Below are 15,214 nucleotides of genomic sequence, written 5' to 3'. Positions count from 1 at the left end.
GTGACCTTCTGCATTATCTTCTCACATATGAGCTTTCTTCATCTAATTCTATATCTCGTAGTTTGGAGGGCGTTGTGGATAGTAAAATCCAATGCGGTGCGGATCTGATCGGTATAATGTATCGGACTCCGTCCATGAAGCCTTTTCCCATCCAACAAATTTCAGTATAGATTTGTATATTAAGAAAAAAACTTTTGTGAACTGAAGAGGCCGATATAAGTTATGGTAATGACTTTTGAACACAAACCAATGTCCTATACTTTACAATGACACTTTGTCCGATCCAAACAAAGACCTGGTTTACAATACCTATTCTTTAAAGCAGGATATTCCTTGGAAATCTTTAAATGTATATAAAATATTCTTGTATTGGCTGATGGAAGTGCCATAGTTAAAGAAAAATAAAATAAAATAACAGTTTTATCCTTACAAAACTATTTTTATTAAGCTATAATTATATTAAATGCTCTATTCCTCGTCGGCATCAACTTCCACTGCTTTGCCCTTGTGTGGCCTCATTGGCTTGCGGCGGGAGGGAGAGCCGGCAGGTTTAGGCTTAGGAGTAGGAGGGTTCTCTAGAGCTTCCAGTTCAGCATCAGTCAGTTGTCCTTTGTACCAGTCAGCGCTAGAAATAGAAATAGCATTTGTCAGTAAAAGCAAGGAAAGATGTAATTAGTTAGAAGTTTCTACAAATTGCGTGAAGTTGTGACTAAAAATAAATTCTTTCACATATTTGGGTCTTTGATGATCATTGTTGACAAAGTCATGGCGTCGTGCATATGTATTTTAATTATTTTTCCATATTAACGTGAACTTTAAGTACGGTAGTCATTCTTTAATGCTACATAACATTCGTCGTAAAAGTAAAAGGAGGTTTCAACAAGTATTGATTGACACCAGATTTAAACTCTTGCAATTAACCAAACAATGTCTCAATGCTATCACTATAAAATTATACTACTTACCATTCGGGAACCTTCCTGGCCCACTCGCATCTCTTGTTGACGTCATCGAAGGCCTGACCGAGCTTGCAGCCGGAGCGACGAGGAGTGTTACCGTTGATGCACACGTAGAAGAACTGGCAGTCTTCAGGGTCAGCGTACCGAGGGTGGGTCAGACCGAAGGTCTCGTTCACAGGGGGACAGTCGAAGGCGAACACCTCTGTGAAGAAAATAATTGTTTATTTAAATTAGTTTAATTAAGTTACTACCACCAATAAAAATATTTTGTAAGAGTGTAATAGTCAGGGTCAGGTCTGAACCTGGAGCTGCGAACTGTCTATCGGGTTACTGGAGCTCCAGCTCGAAAAGCAGTCGTAGGAAGGCAGTAGTTTTTAGTCAGTAAGAGTCTGACACTATTTCTTTTACCCTCAAAAAATGGGTGGTGCAAAGCTTACGGCTTCTGACGTACTGCGGCCGTTCCAAATGTAACAAGTACCAATGAGATTATTTTCCAGTTACCAGTACGTTCAAAGTTTATTATAGACCCCAATAATATAATTATGGTAGAAGGTAAATAAACCTAAGGGCTTGTAATTTAATTCTAAAAGGCTTAATGCTGAAGTCCCCTCTGTGTCAGAAGAGGCCTTTACCAGCAAGGAGCAGTTATGAGCTGCTATCGTAATGAGGCTTCAGACTTCTAACAAAAATACAAGGCAAGTTACTCACCAGCGGCACCACAGCCCTTCTTCTTGGCCTCATCAGGCCAGGTGCAGATGCCAGTCTTGTCGTTGTACACCAGGCCATCGGGGCAGGTGATCATGTTGAACTTGCCGTCCACGCAGTAGTAGAACTTGCCGCACTCCTTCGGGTCTTCGTGGGAGAAGTAACCGTTCTGGCGAGGGCAATGCAGCGCGGGGATTGGAGTTTCTGGGGATTAAAGAGCATTTGTTAACTATAGGTAGTATTTGAAAGTTAAATGATTAGTTGCAGTGGTGGGTGTTCATTTGATTTGATGCCTTAATAACTACTTGGAACTTAGATTTTCATAATTTGATAATAATGAGAATGATTACTAAAGTATAATTTGGACAAACTATAGTTATACAACATATTTAACATTTTTGGCGAAATAATACAGAACGTAATTTTAATAAAGGTAAAATTGTTTCGTAAAATTTTCCATTTACAAAAGATTGTAATTTATTTTCTACGAATACATTTTATTAAAACATACTGATAAACTTGCGTCAGTTGGCGAGGTCGCACTTCCCTTGAAAATGGAAAGTTGTCGCCAATATGAAGAAAAAGGAAATACTTTTATGTATAATGTATTGCAGAGAAAATAATAATGCCGATGTTCTGTATCTACAGCTTACTTAATATAAGATGACAGACAGTAATAGTGAAGAAATTAATTATTCCTTTTGATGTCATCTCTTGTCATTAACAATGTATGACGTTTGAGTATCATATATCGTAAATAGATTTGAAACTTTATTGTACAGTTGACTCTTGATAATTCAAATCTTCGATAGTTCAAACCTCTTGGTGATTTGGCGTTATCACGAGTTCCCTAAAAAAATTCTTTATATTTCGAATTAAATTAATACATTTTTGTGTATTCTGTATTTTGAGGATGCAGAGAGAAAGGGACAGAAAGCTCTCAGGGTCTGCAGAGGTAAGCATCTAAACTTGCCTCACAAGTTCAAATTTCGGACCGTTCGATAATTCAAACATTCGGCAATTCGAATTATTTTAGGAGTCCCTCGAATTTCGAATTAAGCAGAGTCGACTGTTATGTTTTTACAGCTTCATTCTCCACTAATTAATTTTCAATTTTTTTTTTTGTAATCTTCATACTCCCAAAGTACGAATTTAAAAACAATTTATAAATAGACATCCACATCGTAAAAATCAACAGATAAAGCCACGTATGTATATTGTCACAGCGTAAATAAATTCCGCGTCGCGCCAAGGTCGCGCCTCCCTTGAGTTGTGAAAGTTGTTCCAGCTCCGTTGACCTACGGCATTTGTGTGTAATCTGTATTCTAATGATGTCACTAACCAGTCACTCTGTGACTTTGTCTAGGGTTGACAATAATGCTGATGGTCGTTTTACTGGAATACGATTAGTCAAAATTGTTAGGATATTGGTCTGCTATAATAAATAGCTCGTGAAAATCGTCTTTGGGAAAACAGCAAGCTTTCCTATTATTTACACGCTATGTATGTTTAATGTTTGCTAATGTGATCTTAGTTTGACACGACATGAATAAGTTGGTTTTGCAGTATGAAGATCAATATCATGCCAAAATTATTTTTCCTAAATGTGAGAGTTCCTTAGAGTTATATGAAAACATCTTTATTTTTAAATATGGGACTGTGTGTTCATTACTAATATTTAAGCCAAATATGAATAATATTTTAGTTGACTATAATTTTATGACAATGCGACAACCCTACTTGATTACATAATAGCAAACACGTGCTGTGGTGCTGCACGTGTCTGTGGTCGAAAATAGCAACTGCTTAGGCAATGTACAGCACGATTCTAGTAATAAATCTCACTTCTTAATTCGCCGAAATATTTTTCCTTATAGCAAAAAAGTAATGTGATTTAATTTCCTTGTTTTTATTTTTTATTTAATACTAGTGTATCATAAACGAAACGGATATTATGCATACTGCACAGTTGGTGGACAACCAGCTACCGTGTAACGTGTAGCACCAGAGTAACTCTTTGTGTGATCCACAAATTGTTATTTTGGGACGGGATATGAGATCCCGTCCCCGCCTGTGTGTTTGTTAACGCTCCCACGACACAGGAGAAAATCCTAAAGTGGGGCAACGGCTTTTAACTCTAGTTTGTCACTATAGGTATGTCACATACCTGCTAATAATATAGCTCTCTATTTACTCTTTTTACTTAAATCGTCCCTTTTTGTAAAGTTAAGGTTTTGATTATAAATTCATAAGAGATTACAGAAGAAGACAGGAATCTAAATATATTATTATAACACATATAGGAAAATTCCCATTATAGTATAATGGCTATATAAAAGTACTTACGGAGTTTAGGTCTAGCTGAGCAGTCGAGGTTGAATGGCAGGTCACACTTCTCCTCTTGTGCGCTGTAGTCGTTGAACACCATACCGTCAGGACACAGCTTCTCAATTATGGTACCGCCTCTGTAAAGTAAAAGGTTTAAGATTTAAAAATCTGCCTAAAATTAAGTAAAGCATCAAAAATATCGAGTTATATTACGAAATAGAAAATAAATCTTGTTCAAAAATATATGAATATTTTTCAATATCTTTTTTAAACATTTATCGATCTTAATCTGTTTGCAAACCTTCTTATACACTGCTGGACTATATACGCATAGTCCAGCAATGGAATGTAATAGGCAGAGTTAACGATAAAATACTCCCAATAGAAAGAGAGTTGAAAATACACCAATAACTTTCATTACGCTTTGCAAAATTACTCATCCACTCTATATTATTCACTTATCTAATCATTGTCATTCTAAAGGGTATTTAAAAAGCAACCCACGTTTCACCTTTTCCACCATACTTCAGTAAAGTACACGATTTATTTACCTACATACATAATCATGTATAATCAAACAAAATCCTGTTCAAACCACTCAACAGTGCGTTATGCAGGCTTTAAAGTATGTAAATTCTACCTAAAACCTAATGTCAACATCCTTTCCCTGCACGAAATGCAAATATTTGTTCAGTGATGTATTTTTTTTTAATCTTGAGGTCATTGCACTGAGAAGGAAAAGGAGTTTACATTTATAACAAATGCATTCTAATTATGAATGATTTATTTTGAGGTTTGGGTTCTATCAAAAAGAAATTTATTTTGTGAATCTGTTTTTTATGTTTTGTTTTTTTTTTTATTTGATATTGGAACCTTTAAAGTGAGTTGGCAGTTGTTTCGTGAATTTCAATGTATCGAGAGATGTGATATTTTGATTTGATAACCAAAATGTGTTCGTGGTTTTGATCCCTTTGCGGTCATTTCATAGAAATAAAGACACACTAGAAATAAAGGATATTTACCTGCATTCATAATATTTGTCACATTGCTCAGCATCAGCGAAGAAACCGTCTTCAGGACAGTCGTTCGTGATTTCAGCTTCCTGTTCAGCCTTCCTCTCATTTTCAGCAATAGTCCTTATTGGAGGGTTGACTGGTTTCCTACCCTTAGGCTTTGGTCCTGCGGCTGATGCAAGAACTGGAAAGATATGAAATGGATTTATTAGAAAAGTTTGTATAATAATTTTGTTTAATGGCAGTGGTGATATCGTGGTGGCCCAGCGACGATACTTGAGAAGTATTGATAGGATTTTTTCCACGGGGTTGTGCATTGTGAAAGTACCAAAACGCTTTACTAAAACTAAGAAGTTACCGCCGCACCCAGAGCCAATTAAGGGTTACTTAACCTTCGGAACAAAACCGTTACTAAGGATTACTAAAGAATAGTTTAAGTAATCATTAAATGAATGAGTACGGCAGTTAAATTATATATCTATTTTGTGATATAAGACATGGTTATTTATTTATTGAAAAAACCCATATATTTCTCCTCTGCTTACTCTATACATAAAATAAATATAATGTTGAACTTAATTGTATAATTAATTTTATACAGTGGTAGGCCTAACAGCTTCTTAATCGTTCGCTTACCTAACTTGGCCTCGATTGATAACAAAACTTGTTCATTTATGTAATGAATATACAAAGTTAATTTATTCAATGACATTTAGAACGAAGACTTTTGATTTCTTCGCAGTATAATAACATGATTCTTAATTTGTGAGAATACTAGAGTGTGAATTTGTAGTGCTTGAGGTGCCATAATTATGTTGATAAACATCATAAAGACATACTGTATCTTAATTAAAAAAATAGGGTTTTCAAAAACAATAATGTAGCTTAATTTTGACTGTACAGTTGTTGCGGTGTCTGGGCAACTGTATGCCGTGTAACGTGTAGCGGGTTCGATTCCCGCACGGAGCTACTCTTTGTGATCTCTGTGTGATCCACAAATTATTGTTTGGATCTGGTGTTAAGTGCATGTAGATTTGTATGTTTGTAAACGCATCTACGACCCAGTAGAAAATACGAATATGGGGCAACGTTTCTAAAAAAAAAATTCTGGTTGTGTGTACTTAGACACTATGAACAAAATAAAAGTAACACACACATCTTCAGGCTGTCCATATTTGTATATGCGTTACACTTCCTGCGCAGACGCACGGTGACAAAAGTAGTTCACATTGAGTGCGGTCACTTCCTGCAGTTCAATGTTACCAACAGTAAAAATAAATTGAACTCAACTTAATGTACTTTCTAAAATGTATGAGGTTTAGAGGAAATTAGAAGTCAAGGTTATCATTTAAGAAAATTGATAAACATTACGATATGTTCTTTTTACTACTCACACTAATATCATAAATGTGAAAGTTTGTTTGTTTGGATGTTTGTCCATCAATCACGCTGAAAGTACTGAACGGATTTTGATGAAATTTAGTTTACAAACAGAGTATGAGCTAACTTGAGTGAAAGGATATTTTTTATCTCACGTGAACGCGAAGAAGCTGGTACTTCAGCTATTTCATATCAATAAATCAAAACATTCGACCTTGATTCTATATTCGACTCTAATATTGAGTTACTTAACATGAATTTAAAGAATTCGTTTAAAATATATATTTAAAATCAAATTAAATTGTTACCTTGAAGCGCTGTTTGGAAAGTATTTTACATTACATTGTTTCATGTTTTTTGATTAATAATGATTTGTTCATCGACATATTTTTTATTTCGGGTTTTGAGATTTTAGTTCAGAAATCTAAAATAACTGTGACCTTTACTAGTTTATATTAATTTTTTGCTAAGCAACTGTTTCACCTAAATTATGTTAATTTCTTTTGAGGTAGGGGAGAGTTATCCAACTTCTTCTCTCGCCTTGGTTGAGGTAAGAGGGTGTATCAGACTCTTATTGACTAATAAACACTCCGTTTCTACTCCTGCTCTTTAATTTGGAATCCCGGCAATCCGTTGCGCCGTTCGCAACTCCAGACTGAAAATGCTTTGGAAATAATTTTCAATAAAAATACTTTATTTACATTTTCACCTTTATTACTTTCACATTTACTTTTCAATATTCACACAATGAACGGATAATATTTTAAGAAAAAAATTGTAAAGCATTTTTGCAACTGCAAATATTAAAAATAGAATGAAACTTGTAAGATAAACGAACGGTATGGTGCAACAACTGATTTCTCTGTTACCTAACACACGTAGCTTTGTTCGATTGGCACGTCCAAAATATTTACACTGTTCATATTTCAATCGATAGACAGACAGACAGCCAGACAGCTTTTATAATGTTTATATACGACTATCTTTCGCTCGCTGCTTTGCTTTCGTTAAGAAGTATTATCATTAATGGAATTTATCAAAATCCTTTCTTAGGTAATGCCTACGTCATAGTAGCTTTATGCATGCAATGTCTTAGCCCGGTCGGTTTTAAATTGAAGTTTCATACAAATTTTCATTCCCTATTTTATCCCTATTGATCGAAATCCTTTCTTAGCGAGTGCCTACGTCATAACATCTATTTGCATGCTAAGTTTTAGACCGATCCGTCCAGTGGTTTTGCCTGTGCGTTGATAGATCACTATGTCAGTCAGTTAGTCACTTTTGAGTTATATAGGTATATTTAGATTTGTATTCTGACAGACAGACAGATCTATAATATTTACATAGGATTTGCATCTAGCTGCCAAGTTGAGTAAAATATTAAAGCGTTTTCGATCACGAAATAATCTGCTACGAAGTCTGGTATTTGATTCGCTGTTTGGTAATAGACTTGTTCCCATTTCAGTCTATGTAAACAGCTGGCGAAATCTAGGTGCATTGTACGTCTTTGTAGCTTGATATGCACCTGAGTAAATAAGAGCAAAAGGGGATAGGTTTCTTCTAATATCAAAGGGATCATTATTACTTCACATTTTCTATATGACAAGAGAGAAATAGAATCTCTATATATATATAAAAATCTATTACTGTTCGTTAGTCTCGATAAAATGCGAAAATGGGTGGACCGATTTGGTTAATTTCGGTGTTGAATTTTTTGTGAAAGTCCAGGAAAGGTTTAAAAGGTGAGAAGAAAATGTTTGAGGCGGTACAATATGGTCAGTTAGTACTCAATATATAAAACAAAAGAGTTTGTTTGTAATTTTTCTTTTGGATAGTCCATTTTCCGAGATAGGTTAGAAGGTATAAAACATTACGCTACAATCAAAAGGAGCTGAGCAGAACGCGTGAAACCGTGGAAGTAGCTAGTCAATGATAATAAGTAATCTTGTTATGCAAAATATAATTAAATTAGAATTAACGAGCCTCTTCATGACCTGACCTTTATCATGAATACAAAATTTTAATTAAAATAATTTAATTTCCAGTCCAACAAGAAATATTTCAATTTAAATTGATATTTGGAAAGAGACAGGATTAGATAGGTATAAATAGAAATATTGAATGCTAAGTAGGTATATAACTACAACTGAAAAAAATATTAATCACAACCAAATGCCGAAATATTTAGGAATAAGTATTATGGAATTTCAGTTCCAGTAGAAGATGGACAACCATTTAATGTCTCTGAGTGTGGCAGTAAGTCTAAAAGCAACACCCAGTCAGTAATTTAAAAAAAACAACTGCCTACCAGATCTATACAACAATGACACAATCATTATCCTTTGCAGATTATGGAGTAGTGTCCGGGTTGAGCCATGTAAAATATGTATGTATTGGCATTCGTCCAAGTTTAAGTCAAGTTAGTGCCAAACCCCAATATACTTAAGAAAATGCTCATCACTGCCAACCCCTGTATAGTTGGGTAAAGGCCAGAAAAAGAAAGGAGTGTAGTGAATCACGTTACTGATATTTTTTATGTTATAAGCCGGTAAACGAGCGAACGGATCCCTGGATGGTAAGCAATCACCGCCGCCCATGGACATCCGAAACACCAGAGGCGTTATAAGTACGTTGCCGGCCTTTTGGGGTTGTTGTTGGGGTATCGGGATTGGGAGGAGGGCGGGTAATTGGGCGTCCAGTAACCTTACTCACACAACGAAACACAACGCAAGCGTTGTTGCACGACATCATTTTACTATTATCGGTAAACCATTTATAATATAGTCAACAAAAGGTCGAAATTAAGATTATAAATTCCATCCATATTACATACATACATACATACATACATATATACATACATACATATGTACCCACTTGAACTTTAATGGAATTCAGCGTCTCTACGTGCATGGAATAAGTACGTTGTTACTCCGTTAGTTTACTTAGAATAGTTGTTACTAACTGTTACTTGAACTTAAGTAATCGGTTTATAGCTTACAGCAGTTAAGTTCAGTTAAGGTCAAACTGTAGTAATTTGAACTGAAATATTTGATAGTAAAGCTGCCTTGTTGATTAAGTAAGAGGCTAATATGACTGCCGACAGCTGGGTATCTTACACAAGTCTCGAATTAATGAAGGAATCACTTCGATGATCCTATAGTAATATGATATTTGTAATCCTATGACTAGTTTTATTATTGAAGTGTCTATGTTTTGTTTTCTAGCTATTTAATTTTACCTTTTATGAAATGGGTTTCTTAAGGCCAAGGCCAAGTATTGCAAGCGTTCATAGATCACAGCAACCACTTGCCATCAGGTGTGCTTTCTTGCTACCGTCGTGTTATACCGTTGAGAAACTCTACATTTATCAGGTGCACCCAATATGATAAAAATCTAATGTAATTTAAGCTATGCTTGTAAAAAAAATGATAACATCTAAACATAGACATCAAAAGTTCAGTTCAGAATAAAAACTTTCTCTTTTAAAAGGTGGAGCGCGTTGATGTCTTTTGTTCTCTTCCTGGCAGACGTAACCAATGACGGCCGTTACGAGGCTAAATCTTAGATAATAACAGATTAAGCGATAGTATGGCAGCTTTTAGAGAGCTTAATGTATTAGAGCATATCATTACGCCTATCTTTTCTTTAAGGGGTAGGTAGATGAGAATGATTTTCCAAGTTTCTCATCAGTTTTGATAGCAATTCACGTTGAGACGGAACTTTTATCATCTTACTACTGAAAGTCTTGAATTTATTTTAGACCTCAGCTCTACCCAACGTATAATGAATAGATATATTACCCTTGAAAGTGACAGTAAATAATACAAGTAAACAATAATACTGTTTCTTTGCACGACCTGAAAATCAAACCTAGTTTAGTCAACCCATATCAATATTCATTCCACAGACTCAATTATTAATTAAATTGTTAATCAAATATAGTAATTGGTTGTCTAGCATTCAAATTAGACAGGAATTGTAATTCAAGGCGCCAAGGCTAACGTGTTCCCCGACATATTGTAATAGTTACTGCTCCACTGAATAATAATTTGCTAAAGGTTACACCGAAATAGGTTGTAACTGAAATAATGAAAGTGCGTGACTTGAATGTGTAAATTAATTATAGTTTAAAAAGGTTTGTTGAGATATGTGAATGTAATTTTTGATGAAGTAGGTATTACCCATATTTTTGCCTGTGTTGTCAAAGAAAGAAGTAAACTCTATTACTATCTAGTAATTATACTTTATACCACTACTTTATTACTATCTAATATATTACTTACTAATAATTATATTATTTAAACGCAAAAACTGTATCATAAAAAACTCAGTTACAATACGGCTACGGAAAGTGTGTTTGTTTGTTTGTTTGTAACAAACAAGCACACTTTCACATTAAATTATAATATTAGTACGGTAAGGATATATTTCAGTGATTAAGCTCTGTGTTGAAAATGTTTGAAGTAAGAGGTTCAAGGTAAAGTTTTATGTTACAGAAATCAAACTTTCTATTTCCTTGTCTCGAAGTATTGATTTTGAAATCAAAATCTATCTCAATACATCTATTAACTGCACTCTTAAAAATTAATAAACAAATAAAAGAAAATAGACCACAATCGCTTTATTAAATTAAATTACACATAAAAAAAGAAAAACTCACCTAAACAGCCCAACAAAACGACTCCCACGCACGATCGGAACGCCATCTCGTGTACACTACGCTAACACTTATTTAACTTAAATGTCACTTAAATGTGACTTTTTAATCGATCAGAGTGACGTCCGTACCGCACTATGCCGCACTGACTTATTCACTTTTGTCATCCATTCTTAACTGTGCTACAGCTCAGCGAAAGGTTACGATAATCTTCTCTCTCTTTCTATCATTACGAAAATCATATCTTGCATCTCGTTTCCACGAAGTCTGGATCCTGTTATTGTTCTACATGGTCTGCAGTATAACAATCGCAGTTATTTAGTGTTAAATAGTTATTTGATAATAGAAAATTAGTTATTAATTGTTTGTTGGGTAAATTGATTGCACTGACGTGGAATGTGTTGCGATAGGAAAGTAGATTACACATTGAATGGCAATCAGGCTGCCGCACTTCATTAGCGGTTGAAGAGCCGTTAATTAGTTGATAAATTTACGTGTTTATAGTTTTTATTTTGTTATTGTAAACAATATTGACTGATTGGGAAATGGAAAGATCCTGATTTTTACAAATAGTCATTATTTACCATCACTACTAAATATATATTTTTTAATTTTGGTGTATGCAGATGGCGGCTTGTCGTTCTACGTGGAGGACTAAGGGGGAGGCCTTTGTTCAACAGTGGACGTCTCTCGGCTGATGATGATGATGAAGTGCAAGCTGTTAAGAATAAAGTCATTCTTACATAGATCTTATTATATGGGCATAATATATACGAATAGTTTCTTGAGATCTAGACACACGGCAGTGTGTCCGCCAAGTTCGAGCAAAAAAACCGACACACCGGCCGTGGGTTATATTACACGAACCATTTCGGGCCAAGTTCGACCCACCTATAACTCAAAATCTATTTTATCTACGCATATGAAATTTCTAGTATCTATCGAGATCTACTTACTTATCTAAAATACAAAATTTCATTAATGTACCTATTGTAGATCTTGAGATATTGACGTCAGAAAATCGCTATTTTTACTATACACTCACTGACTGACTCACTCACTCATCAAAAACCTAGACCACTTCCAATGGTCGTATTGACTTGAAATTTGGCATGGAGGTAGGTCTTTAGGTCAAGGTAAAGGAAAAAATCTGAAAATGGCCAAGTGTGAGTCGGTTTTAAAAATAATGAAGGTGTAAATTCATACCCCTTAGGAACTAAAACAAAAAATGTATCTATATCTTCCAATGGTCGTACCGACCTAAAATTCGTTACGAAGGTTTGTATTTAGTCAAAGTAAAGTAAAATAAGAAAAAAAGAAAATAAACCTTACAAAAGAGACCTCAGTTAAAAATGATATAACTTGGCAAGTTTTAATAGAAAATTATATACTTGACTCATTGCGTTTAGTAGGTTTATAACAAAGTGTGTGAAAACTTGCCAACTTGTTATATCATTTTTAACTGAGGTCTGTGTATGGAACTTGGTACTTATTTAGATCTCACTTCTTTTATAGGCGAAGCATTCCAATATTATCGAACTTGGCATCCTTTCACATTTATGTTTTGGGTGGGATATAATATACACCAGTCATAGTCCAGTTTTCTTCAAAACATAACTCAGTATCGATAAGTATCTAACACATAAATACTATGATTTAAATGTGTGCCAAGATGGGTATGAAATATGCATATGGAATAATGGAAGAAATTCTTGAGATTATAAATAAAAACCTATCATGCTACAAATATCATAGAATTTCAAAATAAAATATTTATGGTAAAGCAGCAGAACACATTTGTAGCCACTTACTACCTACTGCCTAACTTTCATTGTCGTGTTGATTGGGTATCAAAGCTCTTTGATAAGCCTCAGCTTTTTAATATGATCTTCAATCCATCTGCAAAGCGTGGAGATTATGACAAATCCCTTTATGCAGACGAGCTTCACAGTCTTTTTTACGAAATAAGTTGGTAAACGAGCAGATGGATAACCTGATGTTAAGCCGAAACATCAGAGTGGGTTATAAGTGCGTTGCCGGCCTTTTGGAGGGGTTAAGAATTTTAGGATTGTTGGCTATTTGGGGACTGGGTGGATTGTGGTGAGAGGTAATTGGGCCTCTGGCAATCTCACAACGAAACACAACGCACGTGTTGTTTCACGCCAGCTTTCTGTAAGGCCGTCCAATAATATTCTCCTACGTTGTTTCCTGTTGATGAATTGTGCTTGTTACTAACTTAATAACCAGTACATTAAACCAAATCCTTCAAAAAATTACTGACTTTGACTCCTAGACTCAAAACTTTCAATCACCATCCTCTCTCTACGAATAAGACCCTGAATCAACTTATTGTCTTCCGAATCAATACAAGTACTGCCCACTTAGCAGCAAGGCTGTGCAGCGATACAATGGTGAACTGAGTCCTTATTACGTATGAGTCACGGTTTATATCAATTTATAGGTTTACGAAAGAACATTGCGTGTGGGGAGAGCATATGTCTACATTCATTTGTTAGTGTTCGTGTATTAATGATAAATTACTTACAGCAGAGTGAAGAAATGTGATATTTGGCATTCCTTGCATGTACTTTTTGTCATGTTATATTGCCGTACAAAATATTTGTAAAGTAGAGCTTTAGGGTATATTGTAAGTATTGTTAACAGTACACATGAATGCAGATTAAATACTGAGAATAACGAAATCGATTGAAGCATTCTGGATAAATATTGACCTGTAGAATGTCCACCCACAAGGTGGACAAATGACTTAATTAAGATCACAGGGAGTCGCTGAATGCAGGTTGCTTACAACCAGCCTATCTAGACGACATTGAGCCTATGTTCAGCAGTGATGATGATGATGATTGATCCGTAAAATCATTTATTTATTTCTTATACTTGTTTATTACATTTTTAAATATTAAATTAAAAAGAAAAAAAAACATTTAAAAATATAAAAAGCAGTAGCCCACCAGTAACGGGATAAATCCAAGCTACCGGTGGTCAGGGCTCAAGAGAGAGGAATTTCCGGACAATACGCGCCGTGTCCAGAAGTACTGCCTTTTGCATCAGGCTCTTGATCCAACCATCTAACGTTAGCCTACTCAGGTGTTGGTCGAGGCTTTTGGCTATAAGGCCATTGGCAGATACGACTATCGGCACAATGATTGCTGAATCTACATCCCACATGTCGACAACCTCATGAGCTAAATCAAGATATTTAGATTATTATTATTATTTTTAGCTGACTTTTTGCTATTAACAGAATATTAAAACGACAAACTATTAAAAGACTTTAACGCCTTTAAAACTTAATTTATTATCTTTCACATAAACGGGATTGCCCCGTTCATACTTCATTAATTCCACCTTAATATAAAATACTCATAAAATGACTCATTTATTTAAAAAAAAAGAAGGAAAATCCCTTAATTACAGTTCCTATAAAATAAAGTTCAAAAGAAGTAATTGACGATCGGTATTTAAGATCGCATCCATAGCATTCTTTAACCGGATAGCAATCCTTCACCTTTTCCCGAGATAGCGTCGAATAAACGGATGAAATATCTCGGGCTATTTTTACTTTACATAGTGATTAAGTGTCCCGGATATGTTCGGAGATATTTGCACATTGTTATTATCGTGTCCATTGTGTTGAACACTCAATAAGCGTGTTCAATGCATACAAATTGGTTCGGTTTAAAGATAGGTCGTTTTGCCTGACTTATTTGCAATTGCATGTATAAAAGTTCATCTATTTTTGAAAAATTGTATTGTTTATTATTTGATGTTCGTTTTTTGAGCAATCATATTATATTAGTATCTATAATTTTTGAGCTTGACACCTCTATTTCGATTACGGCAAAGTTATACTGACATACTGTATAACATGTGCATGTGAACTTGTATGTTTGTAAACGCACCCACGACACGACACAGAAGAAAATCCCAGTGTAGGGCAACGTATCAAAAAATTGTAAGCTTAATATTATATGTAATTTGTGTATGTATGACAAAAAGTTTGTCCAGGCACATTTGAGAGCTTGTGCCGCTCTTAAAAATTACAATTGTCAAGTACAATTCGACTATTTTGCACACTACATATATGACTAGAGGCAAACATTTTTGTACTTTATTGTGTAAAGAAGAAGGATCACAATCCATACACA

General features: G+C 34.8%; 1 protein-coding gene across 1 annotated transcript; it reads right to left on the bottom strand.

The window, feature by feature from the left end:
• Positions 1 to 418: 418 nt before the first annotated feature.
• LOC118263121 (protein obstructor-E) lies at positions 419 to 11,216 on the bottom strand. Its single transcript, XM_035574918.2, has 6 exons — positions 11,049 to 11,216; positions 5,015 to 5,189; positions 4,011 to 4,129; positions 1,668 to 1,868; positions 966 to 1,161; positions 419 to 625 (listed from the first exon to the last, which is right to left on the bottom strand). The coding sequence occupies exons 1-6, from the start codon at positions 11,092 to 11,094 to the stop codon at positions 469 to 471; spliced, it is 894 nt and encodes a 297-aa protein (XP_035430811.1). The 5' UTR covers positions 11,095 to 11,216; the 3' UTR covers positions 419 to 468.
• Positions 11,217 to 15,214: the final 3,998 nt, after the last annotated feature.

Source organism: Spodoptera frugiperda, chromosome 12 (assembly GCF_023101765.2).
Source record: "Spodoptera frugiperda isolate SF20-4 chromosome 12, AGI-APGP_CSIRO_Sfru_2.0, whole genome shotgun sequence".
Lineage (NCBI taxonomy): Eukaryota > Metazoa > Arthropoda > Insecta > Lepidoptera > Noctuidae > Spodoptera > Spodoptera frugiperda.
Note: the sequence above shows the minus strand (reverse complement) of the source record. Positions and strands in the feature narration are given on the sequence as shown.

What these genes read in the sequence shown, in the direction of transcription:
- LOC118263121 (XM_035574918.2), bottom strand. Translation starts at nt 11,094, where the DNA reads ATGGCGTTCCGATCGTGCGTGGGAGTCGTTTTGTTGGGCTGTTTAG. An exon ending in CTCAGCTAGACCTAAACTCC is followed by an intron (nt 1,869 to 4,010) that starts GTAAGTACTTTT and finishes TTTAATCCCCAG; the next exon opens with AAACTCCAATCCCCGCGCTG. An exon ending in GCCAGGAAGGTTCCCGAATG is followed by an intron (nt 626 to 965) that starts GTAAGTAGTATA and finishes TTCTATTTCTAG; the next exon opens with CGCTGACTGGTACAAAGGAC.